Source organism: Glycine max, chromosome 12 (genome assembly GCF_000004515.6).
Source record: "Glycine max cultivar Williams 82 chromosome 12, Glycine_max_v4.0, whole genome shotgun sequence".
In the NCBI taxonomy this organism is placed as follows: domain Eukaryota; kingdom Viridiplantae; phylum Streptophyta; class Magnoliopsida; order Fabales; family Fabaceae; genus Glycine; species Glycine max.
The window spans coordinates 39,138,915-39,162,895 of NC_038248.2; the positions used below are offsets into that span (position 1 = coordinate 39,138,915).

Below are 23,981 nucleotides of genomic sequence, written 5' to 3' on the forward strand. Positions count from 1 at the left end.
AAATTTGTGAGTTAAAATAAAATAAAAACTAAATTTACAATTAAGTTTTATATATATTAATCTATATGCGGGCCAGGGATGGATACATAATTGCGGGCCAGGGATGGATACATAATTGGAGGATTGGGGTCAATTATAAAATTATCCAATAAATATATTAATATTAAATCTTATACAAATATCTATAGTATAGATACTACTCAAAGAATAGTTCATCTACCTCTCTCACTTTTTTTTTTACTTTCTGATTTTTTTTAATAAAAAACCCGAGCATAAGCAAAGAATCATTGTTTTATAAAAGATAGAAAAGATAAATAACACAATTATTAATTTGGTAATTAAGTAACATGAAAAATACTAAAGTTTAAACAACACAAATATTTTTGTTATTGATGTAATCCTCCGAAGAAGATGATCCATCAATAGAGTTATGACTAAGAAATCTCAAAAAAATTGTATGATAGATATACGAGAAAAATATAGGGTTCTCATGAGTTAGGATAAATTTTTGATTTATGGACTAAATATAGACTCATTTATTTTTTGTACATATTAAATTAATATTTTATTATTTTTAGATCTTGTATTTAAGGCTTTATAATATAGGAAGGATACCATAGTAATGTAGAATTTTTTAGACTAATTTTTTGTATTAGAGGTGATTTTATAATTATGTGTGTTGATAAAAGTTAGGGCTCACATGATTCCGCCCCTAATGCAGGCCACGTGGAATGTGAGGCGAATGCTAACAGGCCCGTAGTGTATTTTTTTTTTTTACAGTGACATCCCTTAAATTCAATATAGGGCGAATTGAAATTGCATAGTAGTTCAGGGGAATTGAATTCAACCATATAACCGTTCGTGTTGAATCGAATTACTCCGTTAAACTGCTCCAAGTTGTTTTGAACTATTTGAATTGTTCTCAATGTACAAATCTTATTTTAAATAATACTTTTTACATTTTTAAATTTCATAAGTTACAATCCAATTCGGTTCAAACAATTCGATTTAGGAGTAATTAAATCTTTAAAAACTAAAGAAAGTTAAGTTCAATTTTTTTATTCAAAATATTATATTTTTTTTAGGATAATTCAATTTGATAGAAATATAATCCAGTGCTCTCTTGTCAAGGAATTAAATGAAAAAAATATTTTTATTAAAAATCAGAAAATTATAATTTTTTTATACTTTTTAACAAATACTAATGCAAGTTGATAATATCGAAGGAGGAGCTCCCAAAACATTGGCGTTCTCGTGTATCACCTTATGTATAGCAACAACCTCCACGACACCCCGTTGTGCAATAAGTCTAGTTGTAACAATTCATAATCTGGAAAATTAAATCTTAAAATTTAAATTTAACCTTTTGGATCAATTTTTTTTATATATTATTTTATTTTAGACTTTTCACACTACATCAATTCTCTCCCCCTAATTAACCTTGCTGTCGACAACAGCCAGCTATCATTGGAGGCAATTTTTGGCAGTTGTGTCAATTAGGTGTTATGTGGATTTTTATTGCTCTAGGACGCTTTCTTATTAATAGAGTTCATGTTAGGTCAATTTAAACTTGTCCCATTTGTTTAATTACAGCCTTATAATGCAATCCCCTTCTCTAATTCAATTGTTATTCCTTACTTATCCATTCGGTCTCTCAAGTCGGTTCTTTACTCCTAGTTTTGATGTAACAATTATAGTTCTATTCATCCTATTTTTTCAAGGTTTCATAATTGGACATTAAATCCATTTCATATCCACCGACGAACACTGATTACCGTACCACCACAACTACAAGAAAAAGTTGAAAAGAAGGGGAGGGGGAAATAGATTTGTTTGATATATACACACAAAACATTTGTGAAATTTATTGGGTTTTTTTTTAATTAAAGATTATTTAATTTCATGGTAAAAAACTTTTTTTTCTCCTTTGGAAAGTCAGATAACTGAAAAAAAAAAATATTACTTCATCCAAATGAACTGGACTAATTAATATCGAAGGAATGAAACTGTTCAACCTTTGCTGCTTTGGATGATATGCAGATGCAAATACAGAGAAATAACGGTGCAAGCTAGTATTTGAACTGCTTAAAATAAAGAGTCTAATCATATTAAAAGTGAAATTATTAAACAAATTGCAGTAAATAATTTTTAAAAAATACATAAACCACACTTTAAATTTATAATGAATAATGTATTGTTATTTTTAATTATTAGAATTTAAAAAAAACATAATTGAAATTTAATTTAGAAATAGACATAAAAGAAAATAGAATGAAAAAGATAAATAATTAAGAAAATCAAATATATAAACAAAGATATCCAATGATGGTAGTTTTAAATTATTGGGAGAAATTTATTAGTTAATTAAGTAGTACATAATATATGAAATATATCTCTAAACAACTGAAAAAAGAAAAAGAAAATGGAAACTTTACAATCTCTAAACTCCACTCCCAGTAAAAGTACAATTCATTTACGTCTGGTCTTTTTCAACGGTAAACACTCCAAAGAGTCCAATATCTAGTCACTATAAATGTCATCATCCCCGCAGGAGTTGGGATCACAAATCTTTCGCTAACACTCATTAATTGCAAGAATGGCACTTCGTTGCTTGGTGATGTCCCTTTCTGTTCTCTTCACTGTAAGTGTTATTTAGGGCTATGAAGCCTTTCACTTCCACTCCTCATGCCCTTGTCAACTTTAACTATACTTTTTTTTTACGTGTTCAGAATCTCAACAAGTATAATAATCAACAATATGCTTAGGGATTAAACAGACTAAAAAACTATACAGAATACATCCTATAATGGAACTCTATCTCTATGTGGTGTCATTTATCAATACAATCATATTTTATTTTTTATTAATCAGCAAATAGTTGTTAATTGTATCTCCTTCTTTTTTTATCTCTATTGATCATTAAGTCAATTTTATAATATGATATTGTTTAACTAAGACGTGAGACTTATATGTGTATGAATATATGTTGCGGCAGCTTGGTCTTGCGAGAGAAAGCCATGCCAGAGACGAAGATTTTTGGCATGCTGTTTGGCCAAACACTCCCATTCCAAGTTCATTGCGAGATCTTCTAAAGCCTGGCCCTGCAAGTTAGTTTTGTGAATTATCAACTCTAGATTCTTGATTATGGGTTTATATCTTCCTAGAATGCTCAAGGTTACCCCATAATTGGAATGGAAAGGTTGAACGAAGAAAGAGAATAAAATAAAAAGAAAAGAAGAAGAATAACTATATATAAATTACCTTTTATTTTAAACACTCCAGCACCTTTTTTTATCTATTTATATCATATGATATCATAAATTCTATTATATTTATATTTTTCTATTTATTTACTCAACTTTTAGTATTTAATAATATAATAAGTATTTATCAAATATTTTCCTTTAACAAAACGAAGAAAGAAAATATATTTTTATATATGAAAAATAAATTTTGTACATCTCTTTTGGTGTTTATATCTATTGAGAGACAAGAAGAAAAATGTTATTATTATTATTATTGCAGGTGTTGAAATCGATGATCACCCTATGCAAATTGAAGAAACACAGTACCCGAAAACCTTCTTCTATAAAGAAGACCTTCATCCAGGCAAAACAATGAAAGTACAATTCAGCAAGCCTCCCTTTCAACAACCATGGGGTGTTGGTACATGGTTAAAGGAAATTAAAGACACTACTAAAGAAGGATATAGTTTTGAAGAGCTATGCATCAAGAAAGAAGCCATTGAGGGAGAAGAGAAGTTTTGTGCAAAATCCTTGGGAACAGTAATTGGTTTTGCCATTTCAAAGCTGGGAAAGAACATTCAAGTACTTTCAAGTTCCTTTGTCAATAAGCAAGACCAATACACTGTGGAAGGAGTGCAGAATCTTGGAGACAAAGCAGTGATGTGTCATAGGCTAAATTTCAGAACTGCAGTATTTTACTGCCATGAAGTCCGTGAAACAACAGCTTTCATGGTTCCATTGGTGGCTGGTGATGGAACCAAAACTCAGGCACTTGCTATTTGCCACTCAAATACTTCTGGAATGAATCATCAAATGCTTCATCAACTTATGGGAGTTGATCCTGGAACTAACCCTGTTTGCCATTTCCTTGGAAGCAAGGCCATTTTATGGGTACCCAATTTATCTGTGGACACTGCCTATCAGACCAACATTGTTGCTTAATTAGTCCATGCATCTTGAGCACCATGAGAATGAGATTGTGTATAAAATAAATTATCATGTGCTGTGTGTTGTGCAAGTACTACCTTCTCTAGCTAGATTGCTAGAGCTAGAATTTCAACCTACCTATGTGTACTGATAAGATCTGCTTCCCTACTTAAAGAGAGCATCATCCTGTGATCAGTGTGCTTCGTATTCTCTCTCTCTATATATATATGGTAAAAAGTGGTTATCTCGTGCCTCGCCTTGAGCTATCCATCACTTTTTTTTTTTTATCTATCACTTTCTTATTTTAGATTGATTTGTTGATTTTTTCTTACTTTCTTTATTCTTTAACTAAAATATATAAATATACATTTATTTTATATAATTAAATAATGACGTGATTAACTATTGAAATATTTGTTTTATAACAAAAAGAATATATCTGACTAACCAATTATATATTGTAATAACAAATGACAAGCCTTGAGCTATTTTAAGTAAGAATTTTCTAAGGAAAAATAAATAAATAAAAATACATTTTTAAGATATCTTTTCTTATTTGATGAAATTATATAATATGGGTGAAAAGCCAACTATGATTGACCAAGTGGCGAGGGATTGGATTAAATATATAAGGGTTTATCTTCATTATCATGATCGTACATAAAATATACATATGTTAGCGTGTGTGTATATATATATATATATAAAATTAGGGGGTGGAGGGTCTATGATAAAATTATAGACTATAGATGCATCTAATGATCCAAAAAACTTGATGATAATGGACCGCTTAGTTAAGAGGTCTATTCTAGAATTTTTTTTATGGATTCATACAGATTAATAATTTATATGAGATTTTTTTTAAAAAATATTATTTTTTTGTTGAAGACGAATTGTGGGAAGCAGGAGAAAAAGAAGAACCACAAGAAACAATTAAGAGCACAAATGATGACACAAAGAAGAAGAAAAAGAAGTTCGTAGAAAGATGAAGAAAAAGATGAAAGGATCAACAGTGGCGGTAGGAATTATAGGCATAGGAAGAAGAAGAATGCGCGTGGTAGCCGACCATAGGAACAGAACAATGCGTGTGTAGTGGCTGGCCGGAACAGGAACGAGAGGAAGAAGACCATATAAACAAACACTGTAACTTTATATTATATTATTAGGGTGAAAAATATTTTTGATATTTCAGCTTAAGTGTTGGGTGTCCCTGTAAAAAGACTGGGTGTACCAAATAACTATCAAGCATAATTGATGGACTTGTAGCCAAAGTGAGTCACCCCATTAAGGATAAAACCAGTTTTAGCTAACACAAATTTACCCAAATCATCTCTTAAGCAAACCCATCAATCCTGCTTCCATAAAAAACGAAGCATCCGTGTCACATTTTAAAAAAAGCTTCTGGATGATGATGAGAGCCTGCTGTATCATTATTATTTTTAAAAGATAAACAGTGGAATGATATTATTGCAAAGTAATGAAAAGACACACCAGAACAAATGATTTGGAAAGTGCGCCAAATATTTGATTTTTTCCCTAAAGATAAACAGTGGAATGTATTATTGCAAAGTAATAAAAAGACACACCAGAACAAATGATTTGGAAAGTGGGCGGCCAAATATTTGATTTTTTTTCCCCTAAAGATAAACAATGGAATGTATTATTGCAAAGTAATGAAAAGACACACAGATTTGGTAAGTGGGCCAAATATTTCAATTTTTCCTAAACATACAGGTTTTTTTTTTTTTTACTAAAACATACAACTTCTTTATTTGTTATTTGCCAAAAGAATATATTTTTTATTGTTTACAGGATAAATTTAAGTTGGGAATCTAAATTTATATTTTTTGAAATTTTCAAACCACCCAAAAATTCCCTAAGTCAAGCCATTTCTAATCACCCGAAATAAAATTAATTGCCACCAAATGTTTTTGATGTCATTTTTTTTTTCTACCAAAAGAAAAGTTATATCATTTTATTCATGATAAAAGATTCAATAACATTAGAATTAATTCAAAAATATGGTGACTAAGATAAGATTATTTTGACACCCTTATAAAAACAAACGATGATTTGCGTGTATATGAATAAAGCACACAGTAACGTTTTCAAGATATATGAGTTCTTCTCTATTTTTGTGGACGACATTTATAATAATAAAAAAAAAGAATATCAATCCTATCTAAAGCATGGAAAAATAAAAACTATTCACTTATTTTTATCTAATAGTTTAAAATGTTCAGATAATAATTGGTTCATGGGAAAAATCAAACAGTTAACTAAACTAACCGGCTACCATCCCATCCAATTTAACGTGGATAGAAAAAATCGAATAAACTAAAAATTCAACAAATATTAGTTAACATATAAATAAAACCAAATGATGATTAATGTGTTAAAGTACACTTTAATCATTTGTATAATACTCAAATTCGATCCTTAATTAAAATAATTTTTATTCAAATTTTATTTATTTTTTAACCAAATTTTAAATTAATCAGGATTTTTTTCTAACGAGAGGGTAAAAAAAAGTGACACATAAATTAAATATTTGATATTTTAAATTATTTTTATTATATATCTTATGTTTTATTTGATATTTTCCATAAAATTAAAAATAAGATTAAATTAAATCAAAAACTGATCCATTCAAATCGTTTTAAATTAATTCAAATCTAATTAAAAATTTAAACTAGAATTATTTGATAATAAATTAATAAAATATTATTAGATTAGATATTTTTTTCTTTAAAATTAATCCAATTCAATTATTGCTTATGCGGTCCCAAAAAATTACAACCATGTACACTCCTAACGAATCTGTAGGGTAGGATTCATTATGAGGTCATTCGATAGTAATGATATAATACATAAAATCCTTTTACAAAATTAAACTTAATACTCGTGATAGAAATAAAAAATAAACACTTTTACAAAATAAGACAATTGAATTATTTTTTTTCTTAATATTCTGATTCATCGAAAAAAAACCCTAACTAACCTATGATCGAAAGATAAATAAAATTTTATCAAAAATTAAACTCAAATATTCTTAAATAACTCAATTATATTTATCATGGTTGAATTTATTCTGTAAAGAACTGAACCTCCTTCGCTGCGGTGTAGGGTAGACTTCTGATGCCACAACAATAGGAGCCATTTTAGAGGACCAGTCTAAACAGTGTGAAAAAGATAGAAAAAAGTCAAATCCGTAAAATTATAAAATATGTAATCATGGGGAGCTCGTGGTTCAAGAAATATATATTTTAGTCATTACTTTAATGAGATATAGGTAAGATAAAATGAGTGCATTATTGGTGTAATCAACTGGAAGTTGAGCCAAGGAGGAACAGAGGAACCGGCGCTGATAAATTATTATTGGCAAAGTTTAATCTCGGAAGCTGTCCAAAATAAAGTTCAATAAAAAAAATGATACTTGGCGTTTAATGTAAGTAAAAAAAAATTAATTTCCAACGTTATATTCTCTATAAAAAAGAATTTAATTTTTTAATTATATATATATATATATATATATATATATATATATATATATATATATATATATATATATATATATATATATATATATATATATATATATATATATAGGGTCCTTAGATCCATATATGTGATTTCACACTTTTAGTGATTAGTGTTCTGTCATGTAAAAAAAATAAAAATACTTTCATTCAATGTGATAAGAACACCGGTGGCACGTATGCAAAAATATGGATCTAAGGACCCCATGGACCACAAAATTGATATGTGGACCACAAAATTGTTGGGTTTGTGGGGGCGAATTCTGAAAACCATGACATTTATATGCATACACGTACACAAAATTGCATGCTAACAGGCAGTCATTATTTTTAATCCACTTGAACATTATTATTTATATGCATTTATTTCTTTTATTTTTTTACCTTACCGATCATACGTCAAGAAAAAACAATTATATAATTTTTTAATTAATATAAAATATTTTTTTACCCTCTATTTTTTCATACACATACATAAAGGAATGCAAGTTTTTGGCATGCATTTCTTTTTATTTTTTTCCATCAAATAACACATCTTTTCAACTTTACTTCTCTTTTATTTTTATAGTTTCTATTTTTGTCATCTCTATTCCATTCCTAACAAATACCATATAAGTCTAATCTTTTTTAACAGTATACGAGCCAAACTTCACTATATATATCTCTGTCCCTGCAAGAGTTTGAGTCACAAATTTTCCACTCTTCCTCACCGATTGCTAGAATGGAATTTCGATGCTCAGTCATCTCTTTTACCATTCTCTTCTCTGTAAGTGCTTTGGTGCTCAGAAGCCTTTAGATATTCTATTTTTCGTGTCTTTATGAGCTCTTGCTAACTAGTTTTTCATAAGTGTTCAGAAACTTAAACAACAATTATTAATAAATGATTCTCCATTTCACATACTAAAAGCTATCCATCCTATATATAATGAGGCTCTATTAATGTTTAATATCAATAAAAAGGAATTTCATTAAAAGAGAAAAAAAGAAATGAACTATATATAGCACAAGAAATGCCAAGGGTCACCTACAGATAACAATCTGGCACACGTATATTTAACATCTGAAAACCAATATTTATGTGGGATATACATTATTTATATATATGTTTGTGTGTTTCCCTTTGTCAATACATGCAACGATATTGTTAAGACATTAGACTTACATATTTGTGAATATTTCTATGTGGCAGCTTGCTCTTGCAGGAGAGAGCCATGTCCATGCATCGCTACCTGAGGAAGATTATTGGGAAGCTGTTTGGCCAAACACTCCCATTCCCACTGCACTGCGAGAGCTTCTAAAGCCTCTCCCTGCAGGTTTATTAATTTTATGAGAATTATCAATTCTAGATTATTGATTCTTGAACATGGGTTCTTATCTTCCTATCATGCCTTGGCAAGTTAAAACGTTAATTAGGTTTGGCTGTGTAACAAAGTAGCAAAGACAAAATTTAAAAGGAAAATGCTTAAAGTATTAAATGTTAGAGTGCAAGACATGCGAAAAGTCTCCTTACAAATTCATTCATAAGGGTGATTTACCCAGTTATATAAACCCTTATCATGTTCATTAACTACTTGATGTGGGACTCTTAACACGCCTCCTCGAGTCAGGGCTCACCTCAAAGTGAGGACTGACGGCACTATCCATCAAACTACCGGACTCTGATGCCATATTAAATGTTTGAGTACAACAAAGACATCCGAAATATCCCTTTAAAAATCGGTTCATAAGAGAGTGATCTACCAGCTATATAAACACTTATCATGTTCATTAACTAGATGTAGAACTCTTAACATAAAGATACGGTGACCCAAAAATTAGGAAAGAGCCCCTGAAGGGACATAAAAAAAGAAAATGAAAAAAGAACAAATAGAAGTAAACCATGTGATAAGTGACGTGAATCGAAAAAAAACAAACAAAATAAGGTGAAAAAAATGAAAAAGAAAACAAATACTCTTTAGCGTCCTGTTTATAATACCTATATTTAAGTGTTGTTTAGTTCTTTTTATAAAGCTCGTGTTTCTTGCTCTAATTGTTTAAGACTAAAATACCCTAATTACAAGACAAGCTATAATGTTAAATAATTAGAACAAAGAGAATGACGTCGAGTATTAATAATAATAAAAGTTTTGAAGAAAAAAAAAAGACTTATAAAACATAAATTCTGACAGACACTATATACAATGTAGACTAGGGGTACCGTATACACATACGTGACAAAAACTCTAATGATCATGAAATGAAATATGATTAATATAAAATAAAATATCTAAATTCAATTTACTAAAAGTAAGTTTAAATTTATTATATATTTATTTTTTAATCAATCTTCTATATTTTTTTATGATATATAATTCATATTTTATATATTTTAAGCTGACTTTTTCAAAAGTTAAAAATAAATAATTTTTTAATAATATTAATGCGTGTTTATTCACATGAAAATGTTCTTTTAAGTGTATGAATTGTGGTGTCCAAATCAATCAAAAATAATTTTTTAGTTGGACGCCTATTTAATTAGAAGTGTAAAAAAAACATAAAACACTGACGTTATATTAGAAACGTCTGTAGCTGACACTTCAAACAAAAGAGAGATATCAGTAATTCATAGTTTAAGACATATTATTTTCAACTAAATTAATTTCTCTCTTGGACATGCTATAAATAGGATTAGAATAATTATATATTTATAATTATTCAAAGAAAATTTGATTTATTTTCGATCATTAAATGACAGGTGTTGAAATCGATGAACTCCCTAAGCAAATTGATGATACACAGTACCCAAAAACATTCTTCTATAAAGAAGACCTTCATCCAGGCAAAACAATGAAAGTACAATTCACCAAGCGTCCCTATGCACAACCTTATGGTGTATATACATGGTTAACGGATATTAAAGACACCTCTAAAGAAGGATATAGTTTTGAAGAGATATGCATCAAGAAAGAAGCGTTTGAGGGAGAAGAGAAGTTTTGTGCAAAATCCTTGGGAACAGTAATTGGTTTTGCCATTTCAAAGCTGGGAAAGAACATTCAAGTACTTTCAAGTTCCTTTGTCAATAAGCAAGAGCAATACACTGTGGAAGGAGTGCAGAATCTTGGAGACAAAGCAGTGATGTGTCATGGGCTAAATTTCAGAACTGCAGTATTTTACTGCCATAAAGTCCGTGAAACAACAGCTTTCATGGTTCCATTGGTGGCTGGTGATGGAACCAAAACTCAGGCACTTGCTGTTTGCCACTCAGATACTTCTGGAATGAATCATCACATGCTTCATGAACTCATGGGAGTTGATCCTGGAACTAACCCTGTTTGCCATTTCCTTGGAAGCAAGGCCATTTTATGGGTACCCAATTTATCTATGGACACTGCCTATCAGACTAACGTTGTTGTTTAATTAGTCCATGCATCTGCATCTTGGGCACCATAAGATTGTATATAAAATAAATTATGGTGTGTTGTGTATGTTGTGCAAGACCTGGAACTTCACCTTTCTACGTACGTGTGCTGTTAGGATGCAGTGTGCTTTGATGATGCTTTGATGAATATGCAGTGTGCTTTTTTAAGTCTATTATTTTCTTTTATTCTCTTTTCATAAGGACTTTAGTTCTTCCACCGTGCTTGATTGTTGTCTCGATTATAACTAAATTTCCGTTATTTAAGAAAATTAGTTGACATTGTGTAAAAACGGTGTCCTTAATTTTCATATCTGTGATGGTTTTTACATCGTCTGCGTTGACAACCTGATACAAAACACGTTTGCAAATCCCCTTTGAATCCAGTCTCCGTCATCTCTTAATAAACAGGCTCAAGCCATAGCCCTTAATCAAAAGCTAAATCCAAATTCTTTTGTTTTTGCTTTATAAAATGATAAGTTAGTGTAAAACTCCATATTGTATGCCTAGTGATAGTGTAAAATCAAATTTTATTATGTATTTTTATTAATAGATTATTTAAATTTTAAATAAATAAAAACATTTAAATAAAATAATATTTAAAATATATAATATAGTTTAAATAATAAAACATTAAAATAAATTAATAACATATAAAATATAATCATAAACCAAGGGTCTATTTGAGATGCCAGAGTCCACACACGAGCTTTTCAGTCCTCCAAAACATAGTTTTTGAAAACGATATTCCACCTAAAGATGAATATTGAGCAACTTGTCGAAAAAAAACTTGCATTTTGGTCCTCTGGTTAGTCTTCTCCACTTTATTAGCTTGTCTAACCCAGTTGAGTTGAACCCTATTTAAGGTAGCCAACAATGCGGACTAAATCACAACCAGTTCACAATAAAGTTTGTTCAATGCTGGACTAAGAATCGCATAACCTAATCATCAATTATTTACAACAGAAAAAGAAAATTGGAAACAAATTGCAAAAAGAAGAAGGTTAACTAGCATTTATGCATAATAATTGAATTAAACTTGAGAATATTTAGGAAGGAGGAGAAAGTATTAAATGAAGCAATTTTGCCATTTCATTTCTTTGTTTTTTCTTTCCAATTTTCTTACACAAGTATATGGCAAATAGCCCAAAATGACAAATGAATGAAAAGGGTAAGGGAGAAAAAAAAAAAGGAAAGTTAGAAATAATCCTTAAGCTCTTGTTGAAGGACTTGTTCAAGCCACATCTTTGAGCCCTCCATCAATTCAGGGCTGAGTCTGAACATCAAAACACAGAACTCCAACTGATTGAGTGCACCATCACCATCAAAGTCACCTTCCAAAACCATGGACCGAAGATCTTCATCACTAAGACCCTGAAGGCCAAACAAGGCAGAGTTCCTCTTGAGGCTCTCAAAGGTGATGACCCCTTTATCAGAATCCTTCAACAGATTGAACCCATTGCACAGTTCATCAATTAGGCCATCCCCACCAAGCTTGTTGGCCATCACAGGCAAGTAGTCTTGGAAGTTTCGTTGTGCAGCCATAGTGGAGAAAACAAAGAGCAAAGAGAGTAGTGAGAGTATGAGAGAGAATTGATGTGTTGATGAATGAGATTATGATGAGGGTGGTGAAGGGAACATGATTGTATATATAATAAAGATGTAGAGAGGAATGTGGGATGGGATTTTCCACGAAGGAGAGGACATAGATAGATTCATTGAAGACAACTAAGCAACACAGAGGAACAAACTCGGTCAGACACATACACACGGGGTTTTACTTTGGAGTTTGGTTGGAGTGGACTTTCGTGGAAGTTGTCAAAAGGGTAGAACCGTCCACTACCAAGAGTACCATTTTACTATAATGCACTTTCGTAGCTTCCAGGTTTCACATTTTTTTCCCTTGGTTTAATATTTTGAATTATTTGACAATTTTTAATCAAGTTTTTATTTTAAAAATAAAATAAAATTGGGTTCTTATTTTCTTGTAATTTTTCATTTGGGTCTTTGAAATTAATAACTGTCACAAATAATTGGTTTTACAATTTTAACTTTCATAAATTAACTTTGAGAACCCAGTTATAAATGGTGTAGAAAATTAAGATCTCAATTGCATTTTTTTTTCAATTTAAAAAGCTAAATAAAAATTTATAAAAAAATTAATGGTATTTTTGATAGAGGCGAAATGAAGTGAAAAGAAAAACATTTTCCTTTAAAAAGTTAGCAAAAATTAATGGGCCCACACTGATTTAATTTAAATATTTTTTTTCTCAATTTTATTTTATTTCATTTCATTCTATCACATTGTTACGGACCAATTAAAACATTTTAGATTTTGAGAAGTTCGGTCTCGTCTGGCTGTTGACTGCGGCTGCGTCAATGATCTTTCTACGTTATATTTTAATATAAAAATGTGCTTATTCTCAATGAGTAGTTTTTTTGTGTTAATTTTTGCAAATTTTTAATTTTTTAATAGTTTTATTTGCCACTTAAAAATAGCGATAATGTAATATGTATTTAATATTTTAACTTAAAATAATTGTTAATGTTTTTTCGATCCATTAAATAATTGTTAATATATTATAATTAGATGCATGACACATTATTGTAAACAAAAAAAATGATAATGGTGATTATTTTTTAACAATCTTAAAATTTGTGAATAGTAGTGATAAAAAAAATTGAAGGATTAAATTAAATCAAATATATTTATATTCAAATGAACTAAACATATTTTAAAATATTTATTTTATTTTAGATAAAAGGTTATATTTATTTCTCTCTCTCTTATATTTTGTAGAAAAATTATGTTTATACATGTAATGTAATTTTAGAATATATAAGGATAGGAATGGATTAAACTCCTCATGGGAAGCTTCCAGCTTACATCATTAAACATTTTGTTTTTTGTTTCTGTAGGAATGCAAGAGTCATTCTTATATTCACTTTCCTTCTTTGTTTATCAACTCTCCTTTTCTAAGTAAATAGACAAGTGTATTTTTTGGAAAATAAATTGAAAAAGGGAATGAATAAGTAAAGAAAGAGGACGGATATAACTGTCTTAAGTCTCTCAAATGTTAAAACGAAACCAATTTTGTCTCTATTAATTTTATTCTATAAATACCCTCAAATTCTTATTTTTCAACTCAAACTTTTTACAAATTGGACTTCAACTTGAAACTCATTAATTATAATATCAAATTTCATCCAAAATAAAAAATCATCAGAACAATCCCACTTCATACCTTATTTTTAAAGAATGCCACAAATGTTAATATATGTGGGTTTGGAAGTCTCTTGTTTTTGACTTCTTAATTGTATATATGAACTTCACTTAAGGAGCAAATTAAGGCCCGCAAAGGTTGGCAACTTTGTGTAAGTGGAAAGGAGGCAGTGCTCGAAAGTGAGAGGACGAGAAGTTAGCCCCCAAAAGTCAAGTTATAGACACTGCCGCGCCGGTCTATCCACATTTTAGGCTTAGTTCCTTTCAATAGTTCTTGCAAAAAAATTGATTTTTAGTTATTTGTAAATTATGTTTGTTTAGTTTTTTGTTTTTCAACTAATTTAGATAATACTTTGAATAGTAAAATAAAATAATTCATATTGCGCTTAAAATATGAATAAAATAAAATAAATATAATTTACAAGAATTAAATTATTTTTTTGCAAGAAAAAAATATTAAATTGTAAGAATTAAAATATATTTAAGTCGTTATTAAAATACTTTTACTTTTCTTTTGGAGAAATGTATTTTTATATCAATTAATTTGATCCCCAATCTTTAAAAACATGTAAATTTGATCCTTCATGTATTCCAAGAATTTATCATATTTTTCAAGTTTGAAAGCACTAAATTCATATTTTTTTATAATTTTTTTAGGATCAAATTCATTATAGAGATCTTAACCACTCTTGACCAAAAGTATAAAAACTAAAAACACATTTTCTCTATTTTTCCTCTTGAAGACCATTATATATATTTAACATGCAGTTCATATTATGTTTTTTTCCCTGCATGTCAATATCTTTTTCAAAGGCGGTCCTATTGAAAACATGACCAGTTATAGTAAATTAAGCACTTCTTCTAGGGAAGGTTCAAATCTTAAACAGCCAATCATTGGCATTCCACAAATTGTTGATGATAATATAGTAGATCAACTTGATAATCAAATGCATAGAAATGATCAACTAGCTGACCTGATGTCGCGCGCACCATCCAAATCGCCATTTTTTCCTCTCAAAAAGCTATATGAAATGAACTTACAATTTGCTGAAATCGGACATATGAAATTTTAATGTCAAATGGTTCACAATATAGTATCTATCAATTCACAGGTGCAGGTGAGTGCGAAAATATTTGAAAGAATTATCGAAGGTTTGCCATAGGAGACAGCTCCTTTTACTAGCTACACAACTTCCATAGATATTTAGTCCAGATTTTGTTGGGTCATCAATTTTGTAACATATGGAAGGTTGACAAGGGTGGGAAGTGATAAACGATAAAAAAAAAAATGACACACAAACAAGTAACGGCTCTTGGAAGGCTTCCAACTAGAGGAACACATGAATGAATCAAATACATACTGGAATATTGCGAGAGATCCAGATGTTATATAGGATGAAACTATACAAATGAAAATAATTTAAAGAACTTAATCAATATTACTTATACCAACAAGATTAATCTATTTTTTGTGGTAGAAGAACATTTAAGAATTTCATGGTTAAGCATGATTGGCTTAACAATTTCGAGTATGAATGACCTCTTAAGCAGTTTCTTAGAAAATGTGTAAATAAGATGAAAACACGAGTACTAAAAAGTTTGGTGTTGATTTGTAGTGACAACCATCTTGAAAGCAATCAAACATTATAAGTGGTATTAGAACATACCTTTCTTCCTTATGGTGCAATTTGAGGACAAATCAAGTAGAAGTTGATGGCACATATGATGTATTTGACGTTGATGAAGGCGAAGAGTGATCATTCGTGAAAAAAAGATGAGACATGGATAAGGAGTAGCTCCTAGTAGGCTTCTAGCATGAGGGACACATAAATGCATGAGTCAAACACATGAGAAGAAGAAAAATCTAAAAATTGTGCAGGTATAAGATTTTACAATTGAAAATGACTTAAATGTAACATTCTAAGAAATTACATAGAAAACGCATGAGAAATGTTAAAGCACACTAAAAAAATTATATATTGATTTGTGGGAGTAGTCATAAATCTTGAAAGCAAACATTACAATTTTTTGGGATTTCTCTTTAGGACCTACTTCTTTCTAAGGAAATGCCCATTTTTTTCCATAAGTTTTATATTTCAAAGCTGTCCTTATATTGCAACAGTGTATTTTACTTGAGATATATTTTCGAAACAGCCTTCAAAGTTTAAGATAATATGTATCCTAAATGGTGGGGAGTATCTTCTAGAAATTTGTTTTTGGAAGAATATTGTGTTGTAGAAATTTGTTGTATAATTGTGTCGATGATGATGTTTATTTTTTAATATCTATATTGCAACAGTGTATTTTACTGGAAATATATTTTCAGAACAGCCTACAGCTGCTTGGATGGATTTGTGCATAAAACAGCTTATATACATAGTGGCTGTGTGAGGAGAACTTCATTGAGTTGTCAAGGAGAAGGATTTTTGATGTTTCCAGGATTGAAATTACCAGACACAGAGAGATCCTGGTTTAATAGAAATATTAGCCTAGAGGATTGCAGGATATTGTGCATGAAGAATTGCTCCTGTACAGCTTATGCAGCCTTGGATGTCAGCAAAGGGGCAAGTGGGTGTTTAATCTGGTTTAATGATCTGATTGACATAAAAGAATTCATTGAAGTAAAGCAAGATATATACGTAAGGATGGCTGGGGAAGAAGTAGGGACGTGATTGTCTCCCAATTGGGAAGTTTTCTTTCTTTTGCTTCTAGTTTCTTTCTTTGTTATCATCTGTCATTTCTAACTGTTTCCCAACTTCTCTTTCTCACAGAAGCTATTGAATGAAAGCAATCACATAAATCAAACATCTGGAAGCAAGAGACTGTTATCATAAGCTGTGTTGTCTGTTGGAATTTTAATCCTTTGCTTAACCTTCATCATTTGTAGACGACGGAAGACGTAGCGAAATTATAGTTAAGTAGTTCTTATGAGTTGACATTATTTGCCTTGATATTCTTCTATACATTAAATTTTCTGCAAATTTGAGCAGTTTTAACCACAAATTTGGATCACGTTTATCTGTGATCAAGATGTAAGCTCTCAGTTAGTGCAGGCATGTTTTTATCTTGCTACATAACTAATTTTCATTGTCGTGGGTTTCTCTTTCTCTTCTTCAGATTTGCTTACTATCTCAACTATAATAATTCATTATTCACAAATAAGCAACTACATCATTAAAGCTTCAGAAGCCTTTAATACAAATCAATAACTTTAACACATAAACAAAGTGAGTCCCGTTGTCAATGGATGAAAAATAATGTGTGCAACTGCAATCTATGTTTGCTTCTTCTATTCTGTTTTAGATTTTGGGTGGGGCAGATAAAAGTAGAAAAAGTACTGTGGCAGACTTAGCATGTTCTTCAGTTCAACTTCTTTTTTCTTTACACTCCAATTACTACATTTCAGGAAAGGTGAAAGGTAATCTAGAAAGAGACTTAGGCGTAATAAATTTGCACGAGAACGAAGATCTAGAGTTACTCACGTTCAATTTGTCTACAATTAGTTCTGTAACCAATAACTTTTCACCTGACAACAAATTAGGAGAATGTGGTTTTGGATCAGTTTATAAGGTAATGAAATGATAAAATGTCGTCCCAAGCCTAGAATGCTTGGTATTAATAAATTTTATTTTGTGCAGTAGGTCTAGAAATGTGGACTTGATGAGACAGGTTTGTGCTTAATGGTTTGTATGCATAACTTAATAGTTTTATTCTTCCCGACACATTTACATACTTCTTGTTTTTACGTTTATCAATCCTCCATCTCACATTCACTTATAATTCGGACTTAAGGCCTAACTCAATCCAACAAAAAATCTTTTAAAGTGTGGACTGTCCAAGTCTTATGAGCATTATCTCTAATCGATGTGAGATCTTAACTCTCTAAGAGCTGCATCCTAAAGTCCCATTGTGTCACCAAGAAAGCTAAGGGCCAAATCTCAGGCTGGTTATCCATCACCGAGGTTGGTAATGCTACTGGTTTAGGGATTATCAAGGAAGATGGGTGGAATGGTTTCAAAATTGAACAGTGGAACACTGGATGAATACAGGAGTGTTCTGGCAATTGAAGTTTATAGGCTACCTTGCCAATTCTATCTTCCACTTAAAATGGTCCATAAAAGCGTTTGGACAATTTTTAGTGAGATTGGCCTCTAGCTGAGACTTGTCGGTGTGGCCTCAGCTTCACTATCACCCAGTCACCAATTTGAAATTTCTTATCCTTCCTATGACCCTTTGCCACTTTCTTCATGCAAACCTGAGCTTTCAATAGTTTCTTGCGTAGGGAAGCAAATACTTATTCGCGATGTGTGAGTAGATCATCCACTACCTCGAGGTTAAAGGTCCATGTAATGTGTCATTGGATATTAGGAGGTTTCCTGCCAAAGGTTACCTCAAATGGTGAAAAATCCGTGCCGGAATGGATGGTATAGGAACTGATGGAGGAGAATGGATGGAAAAAGGGAGTAGAAAATGAGGAAAGAGAAGAAAGAATTCTTAACAAACTAACTATAATCTTTGCTCCTGCTAAATGATTCTATCTATGCATAATCCTTTAGGTATGAAGGGCGACAATGCTTCCTCTTGGGCCTACAATTTGTGACTTCTTTTGGCCCATTCTCTTCTACTTGCACCTCCTTAGTTTCTTCCGTAACAAAATGTTTAAAAGGTAAACTCTAACCTAATGAATTTGTGGCATAAGTATTATTTGCAGGCCAGTGCTCTCTATTGATCACATCCTTCTGTAAACAAATTTAACTGGTGTTGTCTTTGTTCATTTTCATTATTCATTATTCATGACGAAAATCGAGTTTCAATCCACTAGTTAGAATTTAGGAAGCATTAGATAATTGCAGCGTCATGATATCTAATACAAGTTAAGAAAATTCTTCTCAAACCACAATCTACAAATGATACGCAATCCTTGTCCATAATTGGGACATATATGTCCTGAAGACTATCTATTGTGAATAAGTATATATGTTACTGTAAGTGGTAAAAGCAGAGTCATACTTAATAAGGGAATTCAGACTTCAAATAGGAAGAGATGTGAAAAATTATATGCAGATATTATCAACTCTCATTCGATCAATGAAACTAGATATACAACAATACATGTTGAGGAGTGATGACACAGAAAGATGTCAGAAAAATCCATAGCATCAAGATATAGTGGGTCAAGCAAACTACAATAAATGTGCATATAATTTATATCTATAAACCTTGACATTTTCTTTAGGCTTCACTTTTATCTTGGCTCAAAAACTGTAAGGGAAACATAATTGTTAGAAAATGGTCCATACAAATCTGCTTTGTCCCTTCCATTGTAAAAACCAAGTGCCTTTGGTTGTGGCAACGATTTTTCACCATTCAGCCTTAGAACCACAGCTGACATATCAGGCCTATCAACTGGTATCTGTTGCACACATAACAAGCCTATATGTATACATCGAATAACTTCAGCTGAAGTGCATCTTTCACCTAAAAATACATCCATCAAGTTTGTTGGCCTTCCTTCAGTCCATAGTCTCCATGCCTAATAATCATGGGAGTCAAAATGTATGGAAAGGTTCAAACATGAAAGAAAAATATGACTATGATGCTAGGTGGAAACAAGGAAAGTCATTGCCCTTAGGTGTCCAAGAAGATTAAGAAAGTGATCTGGGTTAGAAAAATCTCTTTTTTTCTTCCCACTCACTATTTCTAACACCATGACACCAAAACTAAAGACATCGGATTTCATTGAGAAATGTCCGTGTACAGCATAATCAGGAGGCACGTATCCACTGAAAAGAAGAATGTGCAAACTAGAGTTAGAGAAAATGCTATACCAAAGAATTGATTAATCAAGCAGGAACCAACTTACTATGTCCCGGCAATCTTGTTAGTGTTAGCATCTACTTGGTCTCCCCATAATCTGGGAGCAAGGCCAAAGTCCGAAATTTTGGGATTCATATTTTCATCTAGTAGAATATTGCTGGTTTTCAAATCTCGGTGAATAATCCTCAATCTAGAGTCTTGATGAAGATACAATAGTCCTCGAGCAATGCCACCAATAATATGGAAACGCTTAGTCCAATTCAATAACTTGCTCCTAATTTCATCTGGCCAATTTTTAATACATGTTTAGGATACCATCTGCAGTCTCAACAATTTCACAAGCTTTAGAGATAAGGAAATTAAAACAAGTTTTTAGTTATATTTTTATAAGTGTTAGATAAAAATATGTTAATAAAGATTACATTTGTAATAGTGACACAGCGTGAATTATAATGGTATAAAGTGATTAATTGATAATAAAAAAAAAGGAAAAGAAAAATTGGCATTGAAGGAACAAAGTTTTCGAGAGATCTTTATAATTATTTGAGTTATGGAAACCTTGGAAAAATAACTAGCTAGTAGACATGATCATTTGTCGTTAGTTATCTTTTTACGTATTTGTTTTTTTATGTTTAAGCATGAGTAGTTAAACTCCTTGAGGTTAGGTAGATGATTGGATGCTTATATATGTAATCTAAATTATTAATTACAAGCTTAATTTATTATTATTATTGTGCTCTCCTCTTCTCAACTTGTTTAGGTTTAAGCCTAGGTAGTTAAATTCCTTGAGATTAGGTAGACAAACTTGGATTGGATGCTTATGTAATCTAAATTATTTATAACAAGTTTAATTTATTATAATTTTGCTTTCCTATTGTCACAATATTTCCTTTTGGTTTTAAATATAGAAGTTAACTAATTATTTAATGAGACTATCTTTAAAATGTCATTCATTTAATAAGATTAAAGACTTTTTATGTTTTATATCAATTTTCAGTGGATAATAGTTTAGAAAAAAATAATTAGATTTTGTTTTGAAATTTATATAATTTAATGAAATTTACTAATTTTTTAATGAGTGTGAAATCAATTATATTTTCTTATAATAGAGAGGGAGGGAGTGTTGGCTAACAACCCTTCAACTTCTAACAATAATTCAACCCTCCATCTTCTAATTATTATTTCAAACAGGCTCTAATCTTCTAAAATCTTCAAACTTGAAGGAATTAATAAAAATTAATGCGACTTGATCTTGTGTCTTCAGATGAACTAACTCCATCTTTGACAGTTTTATTTTTGATAAACTTAAATACTAACTTGACTTCAATTGTTTCATGACTTTTGATAATTCCCAAGTGTCATTTTTTTTTTAATGGCTTTGATTTCTTTCTCTATGATTTGTCTCCTCTTCTAGTCTTCAATGGTTTCATCAAAAGTTAGAGGTTCACTGTTAACAAAGATAAAATAAATTATTTATAAATATATAATGACTTTTAAATAGGATGCAATGACTAGACAATTAAAATATTTTAGGATGTAATAATAAAGATACATCTTTCAAAAATTTGATTTTTGTTTTATAAATCTTTTAGAGATTTAATAGTTATATAATGTTTTAATTTGAATTCTTAATATTTTAATATAAATCTTTCATTTTCATTTTAATTTCATAGTTACAAATAACCACATACACTCGCCTGCACCCGCATAAACACACTCACATATAATTAGAGTTTGTTAATATACATACACTTACTTTTTAGTATGACTGCATTAATAAAAAAAATTTAACCAAGAAATATATATATATTCATATAAATGCATGGTACCACTGGTACTGTGTACAAATGAGATTTTCTTAAAATATATTAATGATCTAGTCTTATCTTAATCATCTATAAATGATATAGACCTAAATATATAATTGTCATTTCTTAGAAAAGGAAAAATTCTTAGTTGATAATTAAGCATCTCATCTGGTGTGTGCGTGTGAGGAATCCAAAGCTCACTCAACTTGACCTATATATATATATATATATATATATATATATATATATATATATATATATATATATATACACACACACATATATAACCAGGTTGTAGTAAAAGGTTGTAATGATAACGTTTCCCCTCATCACGAAGAATATCTCTAAAAGTTGCACTCCCCCATTGGAATGATTTAAATGGTACGGTTAAAATTAAAAACATGATTAACTAATTAATTTTTTAATTTTATTATTTATGTATGATTATATAACTTAGATGTATATAGTTCTTATTTCTTATAATAAAAGGCATTCTCTCTATATATAATAAAAGAAAATACGTTCTGGTCTTTATATTTTATTATATTGTTTAACTTTTTAACTACTCTCTAAATTTTCTACTATTTTATTCTTGGAATATTCTTCTCTAAATTATTTATTACTTTCAATCAAGTTTAATAGACAGGCACTACCTGCTGTTTTTGTCTCCTCTCTCTCTCTCTCTCTCTTTATATATATATATATATAGGTTCTAGTAAAAGCTTTGCCAGCCAAAGGAGATTTTTCAAAACGGTTAAAGGGCATGTGCGTTTCAACTTAGAATATGATAAGCGAGGTTCTATGATTATAACTTTTTTTTATAATGAAAAACAAAAAGGTTATCACAAACTTTTCTAAAGGAGCCAAAAGCACAAACAACGAATAGGATAAAAAGAAGAAGAAGAAGCAGCAGCAGCAGCATATTCAATTCCATTTAGGGTTTTTCCGGTGTAGCCCTGTGAATAAAACCAACTATAAGTGCCCCAAAAGTACAAATCTTTCATCAATCCTTCAGATTCACCGAATCTAAACAAAAATTCCTAAGACAAGCATAAGAGTTTCCGGTGCTGGCGTACGTACAACCAGTTCCATATTTTATGGAACATACACTTCACTAGGGGTGATTAATCTAGTTATATATCAAATTCATCAAGATATTAAAGGATCATATAGTGTGTATCAAGAACCATCCGGCCATTAATATTCTATATATCAAGAACCTGAAGGGTATGAACGTATGACTTCATGAAAATTAAAATTGACCTAAAAAAAGCTTATAGGGAGCTCCCCTCAGATTAATTTCAAAATCATAAGAACTTAAAAGGAGAATATTTTGTATTGTTTTGTTTTTCTGGCATGATGGCCACCCCCGCTGGAAAATTCAATGTTTTCTGCTCTGACTCCGTCACTCAATGCAACAATATTAAATTAAATGAAGAAAAACGTACTTTGAAATAAATTTCATTTGTCTAAAATTAAAATTGAAATAATTTTTGTTTTCAAAATTTCTTTTATCGTTACCTTTCAACATTTTCTCCTGATTCCCTTTTTTTCTCGAGACAGTCAGAGACAATAGTAACCCGGCCCCTTGTTACTTGCTAACTTGATAGTTCCTTTTCATTGTGTCCGTTCCGCCAATAAACACGAGAAACATGCCCAATGCACAGTACCCCGCATTTTCGTTTTAATCTTCATATAGAATCCTTAATGGGCAAATGACCAATTTGGTACCTAAAAGATGTATTTGCTGACAATTGACATGTGAAAGATAAAAATAACTGATTTAATTCACAAATATGTAAATGTTATAACAAATTGGTATGACGGTCAAGCTTTTTTTGTTTTCGTTAATCCTGGTGCATACATGACACAAACATTGATAACATGGTACCTCCACAGAATAAAGTGACTTGGCTCATTAAAAGTGCTTTTGGACCAATTGGTCATGAAATAGTTGCATCCTTTAAACACTTCGTTTTGTTTGATTTTTCACCTCAAAAGTAAACCAATTAGATGAAAAAACCACCT

At 30.5% G+C, this 23,981-nt stretch overlaps 4 protein-coding genes across 5 annotated transcripts; 2 read left to right on the forward strand and 2 right to left on the reverse strand.

Moving 5' to 3' along the window:
* Positions 1-2,547: 2,547 nt before the first annotated feature.
* Positions 2,548-4,416, forward strand: SALI5-4A (sali5-4a protein). Its single transcript, NM_001248636.2, has 3 exons — positions 2,548-2,641; positions 2,996-3,107; positions 3,526-4,416. Exons 1-3 carry the CDS (start codon positions 2,597-2,599, stop codon positions 4,185-4,187), a joined length of 819 nt encoding a protein of 272 aa, NP_001235565.1. The 5' UTR covers positions 2,548-2,596; the 3' UTR covers positions 4,188-4,416.
* Positions 4,417-7,602: 3,186 nt separating this feature from the next.
* On the forward strand, positions 7,603-11,434 carry LOC547898 (Sali3-2). 2 transcript variants are annotated; one of them, XM_041007115.1, is made up of 4 exons: positions 7,603-7,620; positions 8,346-8,477; positions 8,901-9,024; positions 10,446-11,279. In XM_041007115.1, the coding sequence occupies exons 2-4, from the start codon at positions 8,433-8,435 to the stop codon at positions 11,105-11,107; spliced, it is 831 nt and encodes a 276-aa protein (XP_040863049.1). In that variant the 5' UTR covers positions 7,603-7,620; positions 8,346-8,432; the 3' UTR covers positions 11,108-11,279. The 2 variants fall into 2 exon arrangements, with proteins under 2 accessions (XP_040863049.1, NP_001235780.2); NM_001248851.2 differs by lacking the exon at positions 7,603-7,620 and having other exon boundaries at positions 8,261-8,477; positions 10,446-11,434.
* Positions 11,435-12,095: 661 nt separating this feature from the next.
* On the reverse strand, positions 12,096-12,726 carry LOC100500465 (calcium-binding EF-hand family protein). The gene has a single exon (NM_001251592.2). The coding sequence runs from the start codon at positions 12,648-12,650 to the stop codon at positions 12,303-12,305; it is 348 nt and encodes a 115-aa protein (NP_001238521.1). The 5' UTR covers positions 12,651-12,726; the 3' UTR covers positions 12,096-12,302.
* Positions 12,727-19,573: 6,847 nt separating this feature from the next.
* Positions 19,574-20,280, reverse strand: LOC102670208 (G-type lectin S-receptor-like serine/threonine-protein kinase At4g27290). The gene is made up of 3 exons (XM_041007253.1): positions 20,192-20,280; positions 20,024-20,111; positions 19,574-19,741 (listed from the first exon to the last, which is right to left on the reverse strand). The coding sequence occupies exons 1-3, from the start codon at positions 20,278-20,280 to the stop codon at positions 19,574-19,576; spliced, it is 345 nt and encodes a 114-aa protein (XP_040863187.1).
* Between the last annotated feature and the right edge of the window lie 3,701 nt (positions 20,281-23,981).

Excerpts from the sequence above, each read along its gene's own strand:
- LOC102670208 (XM_041007253.1), bottom strand. The coding sequence starts at position 20,280 with ATGAATCCCAAAATTTCGGACTTTGGCCTTGCTCCCAGATTATGGGGA. Across the intron at positions 20,112-20,191 it reads AACAAGATTGCCGGGACATA|TGGATACGTGCCTCCTGATT; the intron begins GTAAGTTGGTTC and ends TCTTCTTTTCAG. Across the intron at positions 19,742-20,023 it reads GTGTCATGGTGTTAGAAATA|ATACCAGTTGATAGGCCTGA; the intron begins GTGAGTGGGAAG and ends TGTGTGCAACAG.
- LOC547898 (XM_041007115.1), top strand. The coding sequence starts at position 8,433 with ATGGAATTTCGATGCTCAGTCATCTCTTTTACCATTCTCTTCTCT. Across the intron at positions 8,478-8,900 it reads CTTTTACCATTCTCTTCTCT|CTTGCTCTTGCAGGAGAGAG; the intron begins GTAAGTGCTTTG and ends TCTATGTGGCAG. Across the intron at positions 9,025-10,445 it reads TCTAAAGCCTCTCCCTGCAG|GTGTTGAAATCGATGAACTC; the intron begins GTTTATTAATTT and ends ATTAAATGACAG.
- LOC100500465 (NM_001251592.2), bottom strand. The coding sequence starts at position 12,650 with ATGGCTGCACAACGAAACTTCCAAGACTACTTGCCTGTGATGGCCAAC.
- SALI5-4A (NM_001248636.2), top strand. The coding sequence starts at position 2,597 with ATGGCACTTCGTTGCTTGGTGATGTCCCTTTCTGTTCTCTTCACT. Across the intron at positions 2,642-2,995 it reads CCCTTTCTGTTCTCTTCACT|CTTGGTCTTGCGAGAGAAAG; the intron begins GTAAGTGTTATT and ends ATGTTGCGGCAG. Across the intron at positions 3,108-3,525 it reads TCTAAAGCCTGGCCCTGCAA|GTGTTGAAATCGATGATCAC; the intron begins GTTAGTTTTGTG and ends TTATTATTGCAG.